Genomic DNA, 23,039 nt, shown 5'->3' with positions numbered 1-23,039 from the left:
ATTTATTATACACATACATGTATAATTAGACATCATGTTAAAGTTGTTTGATGTACAATGCTATATGGAATAATTAATATCTACTTCTTTTTATTGAACCATAGACAAAGATGCCATCTTGTCGAAAGCGATGAAAATCTTCACTTAAGAGAATTTTATACGGATAATTATGATTTAGGGCGCTAAATTCTCGGTAGCGGTAATTAAACGCCAGAGGCCTAAACGAAAATATAAATTATGTAATAGGGGAACCGAGGGTAATGGGAGCCAGAGGGTAATGGGAGCGATGCGCCTAAAGACTAAACTACAGCTCGTATTTACTGAGTTGCCACTTTGGCCCTTTCGGCACACTGCGTTTGTGTCCCCCCGTGCCGCTCGACTCGCCACTGCCACGTGTTATGTGACCCCGAACGCTTGTCAATTTTGTAGTCCGCGCTTATAAAAAATACGAAATTTCAAATTGCCAGGTATGTATGAAGATATTTGTTTGTTACAATCAATCCTTTTTTATTTTATAATTAATGTTATTAATTTTGAGTATCTTTACGTATAATTTCGTTACAAGCTAGACGCAGTATTTAATTTTATTAAATTTCAAGATGGTGGTAGTCGGGTAATTAGAGCTTATTAGGCTCTGATTACCCCACATCCTTATCATAATTATTTTTATTTTTTAGATATCAAAATGCCAAGAAAACGAGAACGCACCACTATGAAAGCATCTTGGACCGTAGAAACGTTAGAAAATGCGGTCCAAAAAATTCAGCGTGACGGTACATCAGTATACAAGGTATCAATAGAGACAGGAATACCCTACAGCACCTTGAAAAAAAGATTCAGATTGGCTAAGGTCAATGATGCTAGCTACAGGCGTCCTCCTAAACTAGGAAGGCCATCTGTGTTCACTGAGGAACAAGAATTAATTCTGGCTAATCACCTACATACAATGTCAAAAAAAATTTACGGACTGACGAGGGCTCAGTTTTGTAAAGTATGCTACGCCATGGCTGAAAGATTTGGTGTCGCAGATCGATTTAATGAAATCAAGAAGTCTGCGGGCAGAGACTTTCTAACTGGCTCTTTTCAACGACATCATGATTTAAGTATTAGAAAGCCAGAAGCGACAAGCATCAATAGGATACTTGGGTTCAATAAAGCTGAAGTGGATCAATTCTTTGAAAATTTGGAAAAAGTCATGACAAAATACCACTTTCCACCATCTCAAATTTACAATATGGATGAGACTGGCGTAACTACGGTTCAGGATACAGAAAAGATTATAGCGCCTAGGGGTCAAAAACGTATAGGAGCAGTCACGTCATGGGAAAGAGGTAAAAACGTAACCACTATCTGTGCTATGAGTGCTTCAGGGTCGTTCATTCCGCCTCTTTTTATTTTCCCTCGACAGCGTCACTCACCACAGCTAGAAAAAGACGGTCCACCAGGAGAAAAAAAATAAAACTGAAATAAGTACAAAGAGAAAGGGAGAAACCATCAACAAAAACAGAAAATGTAGCGCAGGAAAAGGAAAAAATCTAAAGAAGGCAATGAACAAAAAAGAAAAAATAACAAGAGTTACAAAGAAACTTTTTGAGGATGAAACGGAGACATCTGAAGACGAAAACGTTGAGAATCTTTGCGACGATGAGTCAGAATATTCAGAAGAAGAGACATTGTGTGCTATTTGCTGTGATATAGGAAAAAACAATGAGATGTGGTACCGTTGTAGAAGTTGTGGTAAATGGGCACATAAGCAATGTTCTGGTTCTGAGAGCCCAGTTGATTATATTTGCGTTTTTTGCTTAGATCCTTAAAGTTAAATGTTACACGATTACGTATATTAAATTGTATATGAATAAGTGAGATTCCAGACGTGAGATAGAAATCTTTGAGGCTGATTTAATAATTAAGTAGCTCCCATTACCCATATGCGAAATTATAGGCTCTCATTGCCCGCAAATTCGGGTAATGAGAGCGATCCCGATTTTTTCTTTTAAGTTTATTTGTGGCAAAATGCCACATTATGTTACGTTAGGGCTGTGATTAAATGATAGTCGAATAAGTAAGGATTTACTTTCTAATAAAAAATTAATAAAGTATCAATAAATTTGGCTTTTATTGAACTTTTTCCTTAGTAGGCTCCAGTTCCCCCCATCTCCCCTATCTAGAAATAAATTTAGGCTGAGTGCTAAATTTGTACAAGGAAAAAGACCTTGATATATTTTAGAACTTTTAATTCGTAAAAAGTATTTCACGGTTTCAGTATTATAATTTTAATATGAGTTTACTATGTACAAATTGCCAGCCAGGGAACTTTGTAATATGTGTTTAAATGTCTCTCTTATAAATGTCAGTGTATCAGTATGGTATATTTATTTTTATTTTTATTTTCACATTTAGGTACAAACACAGAAAACAGATTGATTACATACATAAAATTATTACATACTAAACAACATTTAAAAATCTGACTTCCAGTTATATCTGTACACAGCATTTACACTAAATATCAACTAAACAACATACACATATCAAACCGAATGACAAAAAAAGAAAAAATAAAAGAAAAAATATATATATACATACACACACACACATGTATATATACATATACATTAATCAATTAAATTAGTAATTAAGGTTGCAAGTATTTACTATGAACTATCTTTTTAAATTTACAAATATTATTAATATATGTAGTCTTTATCTGTGTGAAGAAAAATCTACGAATAAATAAATTAATAACAATAATAATGTTATGTCCGAAAAAAGGCTTATATAGGCTATTATATATGTAGTCCTTGTATTAGCAAACTACATTAGACAACTAAATGTGAGAGGGTGAGACTTAAGAATCTAATAATCCAACAGATCCCTACAGATGTATCCTAACACATAAATAATGAATATATAAATAAGTACGGGATGTCTGCATCAATAGATCTACGGTGACAGACGGGATTAGAGGTTCAAGGTTGTGGGATTTCCTTATAGCTATATCTTAGTTAATATAAATGTAGCAATAATTTAACATATTTTCTGTTGACTTGCATGAGTGTACTTGTTAACATACATTAATGGAGTTATTTTGAGTTAAAGTTTTTCGGCAGGCAACTTCAATAATTATTATTAAAAGAAGTGAGAAATGAATAAGACAAAGCAATATTCAATTTGATTTATTGTAATAAAACAACATCTTAAATACTAATTAAATGTGTAAATACCTACTTACACCTATCCACACATCAAATTAGTCCCGTGAGTTATCGCATAGCGTGTTGCGCATCTTCAGGTGTAAAAATTTGTAACAGGCACATTAGCCGTGTAAGTAGTTGGTCAATGTTAAAATTAAATCTGAATATTTTACAAATCGCTAATATGCTTATAAAAGCGTAGTTTAAAAGTCTACAGAGGATGGTGACCGATTTTGTAGGTTGCAGGTAATGTAACCATTATCCTTGTATAACGTTTTCAGGATATATTACACAAACACCCGTTGCTTAGATACAGAATCCAGTGGGAATCGACTTTTTTAATTATAAGTATAATTATAACAGGTTTATGGTGTAGAGCTTCTTTATTTTTTATAATTTAAAAAAAGAATTTTTTTGTTCTAATTGAAATATTTTTATTACACCGCATTAAGAGTCCACATGAAATCATGGTGTTGCAACAGTTACATAAGGCAAAGAAATCAGCTGGGTTCGCGTGCCGCCGCAATGCGACGCGATCGATATACAACCTTATCACGCACGGTCGAGCAAACTTCTCAAATATCAACACATCCGTCTGTCATAATCAGCTGTCAATTGTCAGTACTCGCGGGTTTTTAGACGTTTGATACATTGCGCGGAATGGAAACAAATTACGATACAGCTACGCACTGCAATTGCGCTTTGTAAATTAAAATCATAAATTTGAGAGAAAATGTTTTGATGTTTCTTTAGAATATTCTAGAACAAATGTTTGAATTATATTTTAATGTGTAATGATGGCGCTAATAAACCTTTGCACGTCAAAATTTAGAAAATGTAAACTGAAATCGTATGCAAATGAAACTAAAATGTTCAAAGCAGAGTCTTACATAAGTTAATCTTTAATATCGGAGGTTCATAGGAAAGCTTGGACTCTCTTGATCGTTCAATCTCGGAGATTACTTTTAAAAATTATTAAGAAACTAAGCTTTCAACCCGTTACATCTAAACTCGAAGGATTAAGAGAAAATAGCTAATGCATATTCTCTGGCTTTACAGTATTTACACGAAGAAAAATAACGTAGTTTAGTAGTGGATAATACATACTGGCGTTTAATTATTTAAATATAGTAACTGTATTATTTAATGTCCGATATTATAGTACAGATTAATTACAATTGTGTTCATATAATCAATGGGTTTTTTCTCAATATGAAATCCATTTTAGCTGATAAAACACTTCTGACCCTAAAAGATAGATTTTTATTTTTATAAATTATACTTGGTGATCTATATTAGGTAATTATATATATTATGAAGGTATTGAGCAAGTCATAGTCCTATTGGCATCCATTCAAAGTTGTAATGAAATTGAAATGTAGCGAGTTCAAATAAACTACAAATAGTACCATATCTCGAATGGAAAAAAAAGTTGCAGACAGTATCAAATACTAAATACATAAGGGAAAAGCCTAAATATCATATATTCTGATTCGTACTTTGTTCCAAAAATTGCAGATATAATCAAATAGGTATTTTATTAAATAATAATAAAATTTCGTTTAATCAATTTAAAAATCTAATATTCTGGGAAATTTTCCTGCGCTGAGTAAAATTTTTGAATAATTAATGAAAGCCTTTCTCGCCGCAATTAAAATTTAACTCTAGAGGCTGTGGACGTTTAGTTATAAAAAGCCTGTAACATGTAAGGCTTTTATAATAATTCAATCCAATAGAAGAGTCAGTCTTAATTGAACAGAATACATAAGAAATAAATAGGTTACGGCACTTAGATTAGTTTTTTATAGCCTAGCATTTCTTTTCTTGGTGTTTAAAATATACTCTTGAATATTTTTTTATATGAAATTGGCAGGATGCACACATGAAGTGACGCCGCCACCCATAGCCAGGTTACCAATGCTTTATAGGCCTTTTAAGTCAGTAGGCTATTTTCTTGAACGCTCCTAAGTCATATTGGTTAATAAATTTGAGCGCGATACAAAGTGTCTTAGCAATCGCTCGGTTACGGAACGTCGGACATCGATATAAAATGATTTACATAGTTCAGTAATAAAAACAAATAATTATATGTATTTATTATAATTAAACGGAATGGAATTTATTATACGTTTAAAAGAATGAACGTAGTGCTAAGCAAAAATCGGAAAGTAAAGTTTTAAATGTGTTGTTTCAACCAATCTGTGTTTACAGAGATGCCGATTGATAAGATTATCTTAATTGGTAATACAAATAAGATATAAAGCTACTAGATTCAAATCACCAATGAAACAAAATTTGTTCACAGAAAGTTTATCTAATAAATGATTAAAGTTATCATTAAAATTACTTGTTTATGTTACCTAATAACTAACCTTAAAAATTTAATAATTAAAATATATTATTAAAAGGAGTCCATTTAGGCAAGGTTCCTAAGATACTGGCAGCGTTCCCCCTTTGAATAGCTAGACTAATTATTTTATGAAAATTAAAGACACATAATAAAAATGGTTTGAAATATAAATGCTCTATACCGGAAAGCCATCTATTATCCTGCAGATGTCCGATGCTCCAATTTCTATTAAAAACCTCATTGAATATTCTATCAGCGTCACAGCTCCACTTTTGGACTGTAACCAAAACAAAAAGTTCCATTTGCAGTTCAATATTTATTTTGAACTCGTTTTTATACTGCGGTGTTTTGAGTTATATCGAGTATCGATTGGTAATACAAAAATTGACCAATTTTTGTCTAGTGGCTACTGCGGCTCAATCCTGATCTAATCCCGGCTGTATATGAGTATATTTATTTTTTAAATATTTTAAAGAACTGAAGTAAGGTAATACGATTTGTATGTGAGTCACGCAGAGTGTGACGGACTTTCAAAAATTAGACACAGAGGATCTTCGTACATTTAACAATACAATGGAGGCAAACGGGCAGGAGGCTCACCATTTGATGTTAAGTGATACCGCCGCCTATGGACATGGACGATCAGCGAGGAAGCTGGAAATTAAGTTACACAATTTCTCGGGGAGGCCACAGGTTTTGAAATAAGTGCTCTGTGCCACACCCGATCGAAGGCTTTCGTAATGTCCAAACTTACCGTTATTGCCTCTTATTTAACACTTTTTAGTCGATTTTGATGTCAGTTCTATTTTATGCCCCCAAAAATCGATGTATCACTCCAAAAATATTATCAATGAATACAAACCGTGAAAATTTTTTAGCGCCACTGAACACTATCTTCTTAAATTCTGCCATCTATTACAAATTAATCAAAGTATACTTTGACAATATTTACTGCAAAGCTGAATATAAACATGGTTCCCAATAGGTTCCCAGGTGATTTAAATATAATTTTTTAAGCCCCACAACGCTGAATTGGGTCAATAGATAAAAAACTATATACTGTATAAAACGATGAATCGTCTTTATCGGTAAGGCATTCACTTATAAATTATAACTAAACTATTGGTACTTACTACGCGTTATGATAATGGTTTACGCTTAAATTTCAGAATAACACCCGGAAATTGCAAGATTACAAAGTGCTCAATTAAGTAGTATTTTTTGTATCCATAAATTTAAGATAGATATAATATTATGTATAAGGCTTAAAAATACTTGTATTTGTTGTAATGTTTTCGTTTATTTTTTTTTTGTATTGATTCGAACTCAAACTCAAAAATATCTATATATATCTGTATAATGTATATAGATTGTATTGACTCTTTAGTTAATCAGAAATTTAAACATCTTTGTGCGGTGTAGTCCTTCAGGCTTATGTGCCTGTAGGCTTTCTCCATTTTTTTGTACAATTTATTTATATTTTTCAAGTCATAATAAAATAAAAGCACTAGTTTTATTAGTGTTATTATTTTATGGGACAGGAGGCAATCGAGCAGGTCACTTTTATTAAAGTGTTAACCGCCGTCGCCTATATTACCGTGCTTTCAGAGAATGGAACGCTATTTTATTTCGTGTTATATTCGCGATAATAATACACTTTTAGCGAATTAACACTTACCTATTATGAAATTATATTATTCAACTTTTTATTCAATGATACCATCGTTCGACTTGTCTACAATTATTCAGTTGGCATTTTATTTTGTTTACATTTATCTCAATATCGGTGGAAGGAGGCCACGACTCGGTTTGCGGTGAATTTCAATTGAGATCCCGAGTAACGACTATTTTACATTTTACGCTACGTTTTTTCAAGTTAATAAAACAATATGAAACAACAAATATATATGTAAAATTAAAACTGAAAATACAGAAAGCTTTATTTAAGCTTGAAAGACCTCTTTCTGACTGACAGACTAGCTATTGAACATACGAGGTCACTGATTTTACAATACAACTTTTTGATGGTGCTTGTAGTAATCGGAAACTTTTATCTAAAACTAATATAAAACTAAAATTAATTTCCCATGTAACGATGAAATAGCACCTCATTCAAGTCAATGACGCATGATGTTAGTTTAGTGTGTTTCAAAAATGTAGACGCAGACATTACATACAATTATCATTATTTCGTAAACTTTACAATACTTCTATATATATATCCGTGGATTATAATAATAAATTATTAGAGCTTATAAAATGCAATATCACGTACGAGTTATATAATACAGCTATAAATTCCTAGTTTAATTAAAGTTCATACTATTTATATGAATAGTTATTATTCCATTCCATTTGAAAAGTACCCATTCGTTTTTCTCAACCAACTTAACCTACTTAGAAGTCTTAGCAAATGTTGCTAAGCGCCTGCTGCCATGCATTCCCTTTTTGCAACATTGCCGTAACATTATATAAGGCAAAATTATAAGTGCAAAGTTAAGAAATGTGTCTTTTTTCTTATGAGACGCTACTCCATTTGTGTGGATTATTGTAAACTGTGCTATTCTACAAAGGACTTATTGAAAATGATTATAATTAAATAAAATCGTTTCTACTATTTAATATCCATTAAAAATAATCCAGTGGCGATACAATCCCATATGCGTCTTGGCATTAGAGGAAACTCGTTCTTTATTCATTATTATTTCATAGATAAATAGGTGATCAGCCTTTTGTCTGACACATGTTGTCAAATTTTGGTTCTGAAACGCGCCGGATTTCTCACGATGCAGTTACATAGACAGAAAGTCCATCTGTGTACAGCGAAGGATTGAACCTACGGTCTCAGATAAGCCACTAGACCAACACTGCTTCTAATATATTTACGTCCATTAAAGAAGTTACATTTAACATTGTAACGTCCGCAAAGTTAAAGTTTAAAATATTTAAAGAATATTTCACGCAAATTGAGGCCTGTAAAACGTTTAAATGTATAATTTGTTTACATAAAATAGTCAGTAAAATTCAATGAAATAAACAAACGTACACACGCTCAGTTTCTCATGTAATTATATATTTATCAAATGATCTTATAGTACTCACAATATACATTTTATAAGACTTGAACAATACGATAGGCCAATCGTGCAGATAATAACGTACTACAGCTGTATGTAGCTCAATAATAGTTGCTAGGCGCAAGAAATATCAATAAACGACCAATCAGGCAACAAAGGGTCGGTTGGACCCGAGCCAAGCCTTATCTTCTCAAGGGCGATGTCTCGGAAACTGCTGACGAGCGTTGTTAGGGTTGACTTTTATTAATTTTATATTAACACTAGAACGGCTTATTTTCCAGCAGGAAAATGTAAATTTGTTCAATAGACAAGACTAGGTAAAAAATCGTAGCTGATAAGAAAGTATACAGAACACAATGTTTTCGTGTGAGAATGTTAAACAAAAGACATCAACAACAGCATCTGTAGGCTAATACTAGTTGACATCCAAAGTCATTCATCTTACGCCCAAACCCAATAACCTATCTCAATCCATTGCCATGTGAGACCGAAAACTTAATCCAAATATTGATAATAGTGTGCCAATAATCAATCGACGGATTGCAATAGCGATCTCTCGATACATGCTATCCATAGAAGGTCGGATCGGTGGTGGATAGATCTTTGTATGAAAATGACATGAATTCTATGGATGAACGAAAAATGGATTGTCTACGAAGGGTTTTGTTTTTGGGGATGAAGATAGGAGATAGATCGACTGTTACGGTATGATCAACTGACAATCTCAGTTTGAAAACATTCTGAGATTGTGGATTCATTATTGGGTTCGGGCGTTAGTGTAGTGTAATGTGGACTTAGTTTCCGCGATCTGTCTTTTTATTACGTTCATTTAATACTATGGACTCTATTGTGACGCGTTGATTTGTTTTACAATGTCATCGTAATTAATTTTAAATGTCACAATATTTCAATATTTATCCTACTTGTTTAAATATCAAAACCTGAAAAGCTCAGAAACAACGCAAAATGTTGCTTACAATAATTTTCAATAAAATTACGAAAGCAAAATAAATGTCCCTCGGTCAACGGAAATTGAACACAAGATGCTTCTTTCAAATAACGAGAAGATTTTCTTGTTCCCAATATTAGAATCTAAACTGAAAACTACTACACTTGTATGAATGGTTATCTCATACTTATTATTATTTTGTACGGTATGAAAATTATTATGTTGCAAAGGGTTTTTATTATTAGTAAACATAAGTAAATTGCTGAATAAGTTTAAAAAACAAACGATCACGAATTTGATCATTACGTCGAAGTAATATTTTCGTAGTTTAATTATGATTATTCCTAATATTTTACTGTCTTCAAATAACCGGAATAAAGTTCGACGTTTGAAGTTTATTTATTATTTATATTCAACCTCCTTTATCTAAACGACAAAAATTGATATAAGACGAGATCCTTACGATTTTTATCTTAACGTTCCAGCAAATGATGTGGAAATCTGTGGAACTACAGCCTGAGTTACAAAGCACCACCTCATGTTTTTTTATTGATAAATGCTTGCCAACGCTCGATACACAACCAGAAAATACAATTTTAATGTGACGAGCACTTATAGGCAAACATAACATATACGAAGAGACATAACATATACAAATAACAAAACAAAACAATTATTTAACAAAACAAAAAACTATTATTAAAAAAATACAAAAAACTAAACAAAAATCGATTTTAAAGTGTGAGGTGAGCAACTATGGATATCCAGACCTAGCTCGTTTATAAGAATGCTTAGGTAATCTGGACATCGGTGAGATTTTGATCAAAACGCACTCTACAGAAAATACATATGGAATAATGGGATGCCTAGTACTGACAGAATACATGAAATTTAAATTTAGATTCGGGAAATCAACCTGATTATTAAATATCTTAAATGCAAACGATATATAAATTAATTTTCTGTAATTTTCAACAACATCTTAAAATGGCTTATGTATGTTCGCAACTTTTTGTCGAGATGCCACTGGAGAAACGCAGATGCCACAGTAACCTTTTGAGTCGTAACTTGATAGTTGAAAGTCTACTCTTACAGTGCTTATTACCAACTACATTATAAGTAGATAATAAACTTGTCCCAGTACATTACTTGAAAATCAAATCAAATCATATATAAATGATAGCTCAACTTGAAATTAAATCGAGAGTAATTTATTACCATATGGTAAGGAAAATAAGTGAAGCCGTAAAGTCATTGTCATGGTCCGAAATCGATACAAGTCAGCCGGAGCGCCGGATGTGACGTCACCACTGCTTCCCCTATTCCAATAAATCGCTTTTCATGGGGGAAGGATGTGTCATACACTTTCCTATAAACTGGGAAACATTTTTATCATTATTCGAGATTAAATTGCATAAGTATGAACATTACGTAAGTATGCAATATTGCGAATAGTTATAGATTTTATTATACTCTTAAAGTTTGTGTGTGAAAATTATTTTGTCAATTATTTTTAAATTATTTTGAAACTATATTAATTAGTATTACTATTAACTTTATTCAATGCATACTTTATTGGATATTATATTTTATATTATTTATATATATTTGTTATGTTTAGTTATGCGTTAGTATAAACACTAAATTAAATAATGTAAGCGAGTATTATATACGAAATATAAAAGGAAAAACACTATTTGAATGATTTAAAACCATTTCTTGTGCTACTACGCTACCCTATACTAGTCAAACAGATAATACTCCAAGTATTAACTGATTGTCTAGTTAATTAATTTTTTAGACAGAAAGAATCAAACAATGTGAAGAATTAAAAGAAACCAGCCAAGTTCCAACAAATTAAGCCTCTCAAGTTAAAAACGCCTTTAGAACGAAACTTCAGCTAATTTGCGAACAACTGAGAATATTTCTTTTTTAACAGCTAAAACTTTTACTGTAATTATGTCCTTTCAAATGTACTTTTTGAATTTCGCAGTTGTATGATTTTATTTGTAATTCTTAAGCAACATGGTACAATGGTACATGATAGCTAAGGATTTGAGTTCGATGAGGTTTTTGTTCAGTTCTTTAACACAGATTGATCTCATACTGTCATGCTAAAAGAAAGTAGGTTCTGATAATGTGAATGAAATGAATAACTAATAATGAAATAAACGCTTAGCTACAATTGCCTGGAAATGTTTCTGTTTAATTAACATCAGGCGAAGGGGCAGGAAGCTCACTTGATATTTAGTGATACTGCCGCCCATGGACAATCGTACTGCGGGAAAGCTCGCAAGCGCGCTCCCGGCCTATTAAGAATTTTTTTTAGATAAACTTTTTTTAGAAAAATGTGAACGCATATTTTTAAGTAAGTATATGAATGCATTCGAACAATATCTATTGAATCTTAATTGGAGGCACCCTTTATAATAATAAAAGGTATGAAGCCAGTGAGTAGGTCACGATCCGTAGCTAAGCGTACGAGTTGGATTGTACCTTAATATGCGCAATTAAAACTTTTAATGAAGTTTTAGTAATACCTACCCAACGTTATTTTCCTTCGATGAAGCTATCGATGTCTGAGATTCAAGATAAGGCACCTCCTCGATCTTTGTACCTTGGTATTTTACTAATGTATATACGACAAAACATACGTCTACTTAATATATTTTAGTTACATCAAAGATTTGTTTATAATAATTATTTATTTATTACATAAAACATTTGCAAGAAACAATAAGATTGCAGTTGAAAAGGTATTGGGAAACTGGTTTCCAAACTAGGTAAGATACTGTGGTAAGGATAACCACGCTTCCGTCCCAAAGCAATGTCATATTGAATGGTAACAAAAAGAAGATGTATGGGAAGGCAAACAAATTTTAAAATGATTTATTTTACAAATAATTTCCACTTGCAATTTGAATCGTCAGTCAAACGTTGTATTTCTATATGAAAATTTTTAAGATTTTGAAGTTACATTCGTAATTATGAGCGTAACCCACTTTAAGAAGTGAATCCTTTAAATATAAATATTTATAGCTAATGATGATCCATCCAATTTATTCTTAAACCTAAACTATACTCGACTCATAATATTCATTGAAGGAAAGAAAAAGAAAATATCAATAAATGATCTACAGATCTGCGCATGCTAGAATTGCATAATAGAGTCCTTTATGGTAGAGAACCATGTTTATGTCGACACCGGCAGCCGTAAAGTGAGCAATTAGGATTATATCATTATCGATCGAGTGGTGAACAGCTGAGCGAGGATTCAGCCGGGTTGTTTAGACGCAATGCAGATCACGTGTGCGTCGATCAGCCTAGAGCCTCTTCTGTATACGCCCTAAATCATCTATCTTCTTCTAACGCGTGGAGAAAGTAAGGCGATAGTTGAGAGAGAAAGTCTGAGGGTTGGAGCCGGTGGAGACGCCGGCGCGTCTGCGTGCCGCGCATCGCGAATCGATGTTTGCGCGCGCAAACGGCGAGCTACCTCGCCTTCCAGAGTCATTCTGTGCGGAGTTCTCGTCCACAGCGGTCGACTGTGCGCTATCTTCTGGGCGAACCGTCGGCAGTCGCGCCGGCGCCGCCGTCGGCGATGGACCACGACGAGGACAGGTCCTTGTCCCTGGGAACGGAGGTCTCGGCCTCCGTACCCCCTCCGAGTCCTCTTACGGGATGCTATCTGCTTGCTGTCATTGGCGAGCCCCACACTCAAGAACATAAGGAAATTATTCTGCAGCGCCTCGTTAAAGGTGAGTCTTAGTGACGTACTAATTTGCCGGCTGAGTTATGACTTATGAGCGTGATCGTGAAAGTTGATAAATACGTTAAGTTTTTCTCGTTCGCAGTAATTTTATAAAATATTTGCCATCGGTATGCACAAGAATGCAGTGTTCGTCGTGATTAGATTAGTTTTCGCCGGTACATTGTGTTTTCTTCGTTGCGTCATCCGTGACGTACGTACGTTTTTCTAAGTCAGTTATCTAATTGAATCAATTGATGCACAATTGCATTATTGTACGAAAATTGTGTACCTGAGAAATTAAAGCCGTGTTTAATTTATAAGATAGAACCTTGATACGAAATAGGCAAAATACCATGAAGAAAAATTTTAAATTATTTAGTCTTGTAGATGTTTTTTAAAACTTGATCTGGTTTCAATGTTAAACTAATTTTCACCTCATTGTCAATATACAAGAAGAACAAAAAAAGATGGAATAAAATGAAAAGATTAGAAATGAAAGTCTAGAAAAATCTACAGACAAATTGCTTGTTAAATCTCTCTGCTAATGAAAAAATATGTATTATCACATTATGTTGTCCGAGTAAGAGTGAAAGTGCCTTTCTGTAAAATGTTATATTGTTTGCAAATAGATCTTTATTGCGGAAATGCAGCAAAACAATTGCGTCTGTTTTAGGAGCTTCCGGTTAACGGTCATTAAAATATGAGTTACCATGGCTAAAGACAATTACATATATCATACATTCTTATTGTTTAAACAATCGCGAAGCATTGTGTTAAATATTTTTATGCAAAGATATCGTATGCAAAGATACCTAGAGGATAATCTGATGTCCGTCTTAATTTATAAGCTATGTTTATATAAAGCGAGTTACCTGCAGTCAAACTGCTTATGCAGTTTTGCAGGGTATAGTTGAAAGTGTAACTTTTTATGAATAATTATATACATACATACATGGATTGAGCTATGGATCAAAGAAACAATTTTGTCAGATTATTAACGCTTTTAACTACACAATGGAGGATTATTTAGGTCACTAATTAACTAGTAAATAGTATAAAATTAGAAGAATCAGTCTATAAATTTCAATTCAAAGATCCTCTTATTTTGTCAAATAAGATGTGGTGAAATTGATTAATATCGAAAAATTGCCGTCGGATTCGCATCATTGAAGATATATTTCTAAGAATTTTAATTTGACACTTTTTAACTATAATACAAAAATAATTATACAAACGATAATAAAATTTTCATCGTAAATAAGTTATACCGTAATATATGTACCCGGTAACATTACCGGGCCATTCAATCTAAAAAATAATTCTTGATTCCATTTAATTTTTATAAAGATTGGACGAATTTTCTTTATACTCAACAAAGACGCGTGCTTATTATCAGTATTATATCACCAATCAGTTTTAGCAATAATTAGTAGATACATGAGACGTAGCGCTAAGTACAACAAAGACTCGTACGTAAAAACGTAAGGGATTTAACGGCATAGTTAGAAAGTCTTGACTCTGGCTTTTTGTTTATTAATGTTAAAGTGTAAATTAGGATGGAGCTTACTTACCAATGACAAATATCACCTTTAATTACCTGACATTAAGCAAGCTAATCTTTCATATAATAAAATAGTATTAATTAATAAAATATGTACAATGAAATTTGAACAAGATTATAAGAAAATTTTACGAAAAAAAAAATATTTTAAACACTTGGTTAAATCGGATAAATACATTTTGCACTTCTGATAGTGAAAGTATTAGATCATCTTCATTAGATCATATCTTATCATATACACTGATAACAGATTTTGCTGGTGCATATTTTTAAAAATTGCATCTATTATTAGATTTTTTAACAAATCCCATGGTCATACAATGTATGTTTTACAATACTATAATACAAAAGTTTTTGATTAAGAATTAAAACGACCCGAATAGGATCGAAGATAATTTTCAGTCTATAAAAATATTGGGATAACAAATCCCATACATTTAAAGTAAATAGTAGTTAAGTTTTACTTCGTAAGTAATCCAATTTATAAACACTTTATTTGTTTGATTATAATAATTAAAGCTTAATTAAGAAGCACAGATCAATTAGGTTTGGCAATTATTTGAAATAAAACATAAACAAATACGATTTTGTTGTCGACATATTGAAAATAATACGAAATAAGATAAGCTGTATGATCTCAGCGATTTGTAATCATGAAGATAAGTAATCATTGTTTTTAATTCCTTATGCGGTTTAAAATATAGGTAAAATAACATCGCTGTGAAGCCGAAAATATTATTGTATTGTTATAAGTCAAGATGTATCATTTAAATAGTCTCATATTATATAAAGTCATTTTCGATAAAAATATCTTAATAATTAAAAAGAAATATTATACCTATTAAGCAAAACTTTAAGACGGATGGACCAATTCGAGTAATGATTGTTTGAACCTTGAATCTTGAGGGAGATTTGTATGGAGAGAAAAATGGAAAACATAAAAAATATAGTTTTTATTTAAAAAGAAGGAATATAAATCATAGTAAGTCAAATCAAAGGTTGAAAGTAGCTTGTTATTAATAATTATAGGCGCATTAATAGCCTTTTAATATAATTCCGGTATAATGTAGTTAGGTTAGTATAATGTAATTAAATAAACAAATACATTCTAGTTTTATTCATACTTATTTACTTGTATTCAGAAGATTATTGACGGGTGATTTCTACGTTTTTGTTATCTTTCGTGATTACACTTTCTTTTACTAAACAAGAAACATACAACGATCTTACATTGTTATAATTAAAATTTGACTCGAGTTAATTTTAACAGGTTTGCTAACATTTAAACTATTTAAAACAATTGTTAATGTCATGCATCGCTAATTTACATATTTGTTATTCCGTCTAGGATGCGATGTGTCATGTTATAACTTAATTTAAATCAACAATAAATATTTATCAAAATATTGGTGTTTTGTTATCCTATGCAATTATTAAGTATGGTGAAAAATAATAAAACTGTTTTTACAGTATATATACTATATTAAAAGTTTTCTGCTGCAGGTTTTTTTAAGGCCTCAAAAGATTATGTTAGCCGAAACGGTGTTCGGTTAAATAAGGTCCCCTAATATTTTAAAATTATATATTATTATTATATATATGTTACTAGCGGACTATGAATAGTTAAGGAACAAAGTGTTTATTTTTCTAATGCCTTCTCAAGCTCTTTCTGCACAAAACCGCTATTTACACTACGTTAAAAAACTTAACAGGTGTTTATATATAGACTATAAAATATTCACACGAACAACACTTTAGGAAATCGTTTAATTAATTAAGAAATAAATTCTTGTAATTCTTCGCGGTCGGCTGAGCTCACATGAGGTGCGCGCACGCCTCATTGATGCTCACACACTTCACTGGTCAACATCTAAGTGTTATATCGCTCTATGCAAAACAAACGTTTCTGACTTATTTTACTGAACTACCAAAATTAACGAGCTAATAGATTCCTGGAACCACTTTAAGAGGATAGACTCTAAATGATAGACAATAGGTGTACAAAGTATTTGTTTGTAATATGATACACATACATTTTAAAGTCACTGTAAATATAAATCAGCTTTTTACTTTATTAGTCACTGATTTAATCACGATCGACTTAAATGGCTTTTTTACAGTTGGCAAGAGAAGACCAAATATATGTATTTAGTTTAGTCTAAAGTATATAACATACAGTACGCGACACAATAAACAAAAAAATCATACGGGATGTCAACGCACCGAACAGAAACATATTATAGATTAAAAACAAATGGTCAAAAAAAACTTTCTTTATTACTGAAGATTGACTTTGATCACCGATAGAAAGACTCACTCGTTCCTAAGTTATCCGATAAAATAAGTCGCAAATTTAAAATTATTGTGAAGTCAAAATTTCACTTAGAGTAGATGCCCTTGGCAATGAATTAGAAGCCGTTGAAGATTCGTCGAGACGCACTAGGGATTACGTACACGTGCGAACTAGGACTTAGCCTAGACTGTTGGATATCTTGTAAACAATACCAGGCTGTTGGGATTATTCCGCTGACTGAGTTTCAGACGCTGTCGGGTCGCACAATTTCTAAGGCATTGTAAGCTATTCAAATTCTATACATCTTAGGGGATGTTACATTGTATAATACAATAATTACATAAGACTTTTGTAATTTAATGTAGAAAAAATAAAAAAAATATATAAAAATGAAATAAAGAAACACTATCTTACAAAAATCTAATAAGTTTTTCAACAACTTTTTAATTGTTAATGTATGTATGAATGTTGTAAATTTTAATAATCCAGTATAAAATTATAAACACAAATCGCAAATTATGTAAAAAAACACTGACATTTTTAGGTCTCACTTTTCTAGCAAAGTAAGTTACACTGGTTTATACAATAAATAAAACAATATTTATTCCCTTTTACATTTATTAAACTTGCACATAACGATCTGCTGCGTCAGCTACGTCACCTATGGGATACTTTGAAAAGTATCTTTGTTTTAAATAAATATTTTATATAGAATTAAGTTGATAATGCTCCCTCATATCCATATATTACGGAGACAGAATAATCGCGTTATCAGTTGAGTTTAAATGTAAATATTTCGTTCTTACTTTTTTTATATATCTAAATACTTTTTTATAAAACATAAGATATTAGTATGTTTCGAAAAATCTCGAATCAAAATACTGTCAAAGCAATGTCTGTGTCTTATAAGTAAGATAAATAAATAAATATATCAAAGAAGACCATGTATAAATATCACATGTAGCTGTGTAACAATAATGAGCTGACGACTACATCTACAGTAAATGCTAGATAGCTTATGTGCGGTCATATGCATAGAGCTTAGTCGTTGCAATAAATTGAATCCGCTTGGCGTAAAAGAAATTTCTGTAATTAACATTATCACATACCGGAGCTATCTTCGATCTGTCCGCGTACTAATATTTCTTAATTATTAATCATTAAGAGCTGTCAGATAAATATAATCATAGCAGAATGAATAGAAAACTTACTAGTTATTACAAAAATACGTTGTATGATGACAGTTCTCTCATGATGCACATATAAAAGTCATCTTCATCAGCTGATCTACTTTATTTATATGTAACGAGTTTAGTGCTCATTTTCCCGTTTTGGGTGAATATTATTTTCCTGGTTATGTTACGATGTACTTGTATTTTTATTTTTATACTGATAATGCAAATGAAGAAACTTTACTTATGCAGCATGCATGCAGCAAATCGTTACTATGTAATTAACTTTTGTTTATAACTATCTCCCACTATATTCTTGTATGGGATAATAAGGCGTTGCAGTGAGTAGGTTTGATTACAAATTATATCTATTGCATGTGGCAGGAGATTTTAATTTAACACGTGTATTGTACACATAGAAAAAAGGAGTAATTTATGAAAAACTGGACTTGGCCAACACTTACAACAATAGTCGGTGAATATATTTATTTATTCGAAAATAACAAAAAGGCAAAATGTCGTAAAATTTATCTGAATATTATTCATACTAAAATATTAAATTCAATCTTCTAAATGGAACATTTGTGAATACATTATTAAAACGATACCCAAGGTAATACTGAAAGGAGAGACAAAAGGGATTGATGTTACATAATTTAGAAAGGGTCAGATTGATAGAGGTCGAACGGCCAAGGTCTGACCTGTCATTGGTATCCCTATCGGAATTTAAGGAAGACTTATATTGATTTTAGTGATCATTGAAAAAAAATTGATCAGTGAAAAGTTTGATTTTCTTTATCATCTTTAAGCCAAGTATACGCTTTATTTATTTATTTAAGTAAAATATCTCATCCTGCAATATGAGGTATTGCTGGACAATTGAAAATTGAAAAATGACAATATGTCAATGTAATTTTTCATTTGAATCATTTAAATGAATAAGATTCTTTTAAATGTTCGCTGTTTTGTTCTGGTACAAATATAACATTTGTAAAATGATGTTAATTACGCCTTAATTCTTAAAACTTAAGGATAAATGTTATAGAAACTTTTTATATCTAGATAGACGTTTGCTTAATAAATTTTTAGAAACATATTCGCTGTCTCCCTTGTTATTCTTCAATGATGGTTAATTGCATACATCTCTTGCGGACTTAAGACTAAATACACGGCCTTTTATATGTAAACATGACCTTAAATTATTTCGTGTTTTTTTCGTATGATGTACATTTTGTATGCCAATATTGAGCAGGCAATGACTCACGCGTCGTGACCCAGTCTGCGACGGAAACACAACGCTTCCTTGCTAAGGGGAATGGGGCAGTCTAGCAAACATGTAACGGCACACATTTGTTTCAAAATTTAAAATATAACTGTTCAATAATCAAATACGCTTTGTAATTTGGACTAATAAGTAAATAATTATTATACTTTGATTATTTAAATTTAAACAGAATACAAAACATAAATTCACTACTAAATCTAGTAGTAAAGTAAGTAATAAAATTAGAATGGAATTAGATGTACTTTAAATAGTAATAATGTTAATATAACCTAGCAAATATATATTGATAATACTATAAAGATTTATTTTAATAGGATAATCAAAAAATACTTTATGTATATAAATATCAATATAATGCTGAAGAGTTTGTATTTTAAATTTGAGAATAAAATAATTTTATGTTGGACAGTTCATTTACGCTACGGATTATCGCTTTCTTAACTGCGGGACAAACTGGGTCTAAGGCGGCAAAATGTAGTATATATATATATATATATAATATAAGTGTGAAATAATTCAAAATATTTCACTGCGAATTAGATTTTTTCTCATTATTTCTTTGTTTTTTATATCATATAATTCGGCATTTAATCAGAATATTATCTGAAATGTGTTATTTTTAATACTTACATTTTAAATTCTAACATACCTACGCGCTACTGCACCATTTTTTTTTGCATTATCCATGCGCCATTCTAAAACCGAAATTATGGTTATTCTCGATGGCTCCTCCGCACATTATGTCACAGTAATTATATTAGAGGTGCAAGTTAGGAGCAGGTGCGAAAATAATCTCATTAATAAGGGGGAATCTCACACTAATACTTTGAATTATTACCCACCGTATATTAGAGGCTTTGTAACAAAATGGCTTCCATTTACTGCACAGTCTTCTTTATTAAATTATGCATTTTATAATAGGTTTCTTATACAAATATGCCCTATATAATGCATTAATTAAATATATAAAAATCAAAACGATTTGGAAAAAAAAAATTTGGACAATGAAACTTTCTATAGAGGGCAAACGGAATGCCCAAAATGGGGGGGGTTGCCATTAAGGGAGGAGTACACGCTTACTTTGAACAATTGGAGGTCGTATCTCTTACAGTAGACCCCTACCGGGACTTTATACCGCTAGTCGTATGCCATTATTAAGCATTTTTTTACTTAAAAGTGTAATTTTTAACTTATATCCTTAACTTTTTATGAATATCGCTTGTACTCAATGTAATCAACTGCAGACTAAAAAAATGAACAGAACTTTATTAAAGCCATTATAAAACAAAAGAGCATCTCAGTGCAAAACAGCTCTGAATATTGTCAAAGGTCTAAGTTCCGAAGAAAACCACTCGAATATTATGCTAATGCTAAATTATGCAGTGTATTTTTGCGCCGGCTGAGATCATCTTTTGCCTGTGTCATGTTCTATGTACGACCAACATTCATGAAGAAATATTTGTTTATACGCACTTTGATATACTGTGACGTATGTAGTCGTTGGGGCCGCAGCGCTTATAGGAGTGCCAGGGTTGGAATCCTTCTGAATACATAAATGTGTAATCAATTCTTGACAACAATAATTCAAGAGATTTTTTTTAGAACAGGGGGCAAACGGGCAGGAGGCTGACCTGATGTTAAGTGGTACCGCCGCCCATGGACACTCTAAATGTCTCGCGAGTGCGTTGCCGGCCCTTTAAGAATTGTTGTTATTCAGAGAATATTGTAAGCATTATTATGGAGTTTTAGTTTACACAGAAAAAAGATGTAGTAATTGTTTGACATCTGTTTCTATTAAAAATACTTCCAAGACTTCAATATTTTTTTATTCACTTATATGAAGGCTTAGTAATCTAAAAAACTAGTATTGAATTCTAAAGAATTAAAGATCTTATGACCTAGAAAAAGTCTAGACCAAGATTAGATTTCGAAGTTCGCACGCTAACAATGCTTCCATTGTGCCGGCAACAACGTTCACACTTGTCTTCAAATTATGTGTATTTTTAGACTAGACTGAGCTTGTAACAAAATTGTAAAGATTTTCCAACAGACTAGTTCCGTCGCTTTCCATTAAAAATTCATACAACGATGTTTTAAACGTTTATAGGTGGACTATTATAACATCGGGTAAAGGCTTGCCAGTGTGATATGTAACTATTAAAATTGCTAAGGTATGATCTTACAAATTTATATTAAGTACAAATGATTTGCAAAGAACAGACTGGATCTATAATCTATAAATAGTTCATGGTCCTAGATTGCATTTGTTCCTATGATAATAATTTGTCTTTATCTCCTTCTTCGTAGACTTCATTGCTAAAGGTATTTTTCACTTGAAAATCCCTAACCTATACGTCATCATGCTGCCTCCACACCACTTTATTCTCAGCTTATCGCAGTTCATTAGGGCTTATCTTTATAGTTGGTTTCATGTTGTCGATTATTGGGAAGTATCCTAAACATGTCTTTTACTGTACGAGAAAGTGTTTGCGCATATAAAGTACAATACAAAATTTAGTATTGGAAGCTTAACAACTAGGCTCTTATTGTTTTCTTATACATAAAATATGATTAAATCAGTTTAGGCAATGGGCTGTCATCGATCAAAGTATTTCCCATTCGACTTATAGAAAAGAGCCTACCAGAGATAAAGGAAAATATATAAACAAAATAATCATATATTTCATACAAAAAATGGCGGCCTAGGATCACTACCATACCATATGAAGATTTCATGAAACATATCTAAATAGTTAATATAGTCATAAAGTACTTTTTTGCAACTTCTATGACCTCACGGCATGTTTATCATGTTAAAGTATATATTAAATGTTATTTGTATCTGTTTCATCACACATATAAATTTTATATTTTACACTGTTAACCATTAATTCCTAAAAAAATATTGTATGAGTTGACATGTGCTCTATAGATTTCCTCTGCGGTACCAATTTCTGAAATGCCTGAAAACGTGTCTTTGGGTGGCAGTATCACCTAACTTCAGACATCCGTTCACCCGATATTCTCTAAAATGTTTCAGTGACTGTTTTATCAAACCTAATAGAATTTTTACGCCCCACTTAATGAGCTCTTAAGAATAAGATATTCATTTTTATCTAGTTTTCCACTCAGCCCGGGGTCAGTCTTCAGTCTAATTAAAAGCCCTCTCACGAAACTAGATCTCACTTTACGCTTTACGGAGCGTTAAACATTAAAGCTGTTTTAAGTATACTAAGAAATGTTTATTTATTTAAACTTCTAGTAACACTTGTTAACGCTGGTAAAATTTTTAGTTTTTTAACAAAAGCTAAGGATAAAGCTAAAGGCTAGACTTAGTAACGATTATACTTATATAATAGATTTTTGGTGAAAGTATTGTATGATATACATACCATTAGGATATGTATTTA

At 31.8% G+C, this 23,039-nt stretch overlaps 1 protein-coding gene and 1 long non-coding RNA gene across 2 annotated transcripts in view; both read left to right on the top strand.

Moving 5' to 3' along the window:
* The first annotated feature begins 244 nt into the window (after window positions 1-244).
* LOC123689227 lies at window positions 245-1,439 on the top strand. Its single transcript, XR_006750250.1, has 2 exons — window positions 245-467; window positions 678-1,439. It is a non-coding gene; the product is annotated as an uncharacterized LOC123689227 (long non-coding RNA).
* An 11,685-nt stretch (window positions 1,440-13,124) lies between these two features.
* The window catches only part of LOC111001010 (microtubule-associated protein futsch), a 97,076-nt gene continuing 87,161 nt past the window's right edge, over window positions 13,125-23,039 (top strand). The window contains 1 exon segment of the mRNA XM_045628316.1: window positions 13,125-13,325. Within this exon segment, the coding sequence (XP_045484272.1) occupies window positions 13,169-13,325 (157 nt within the window). The 5' untranslated portion in view covers window positions 13,125-13,168.

The sequence above is a fragment of the Pieris rapae genome, chromosome 5, assembly GCF_905147795.1.
Source record: "Pieris rapae chromosome 5, ilPieRapa1.1, whole genome shotgun sequence".
Lineage (NCBI taxonomy): Eukaryota > Metazoa > Arthropoda > Insecta > Lepidoptera > Pieridae > Pieris > Pieris rapae.
The sequence above is the reverse complement of the archived record's forward strand: the minus strand, read 5'-3'. Positions and strand labels throughout refer to the sequence as shown.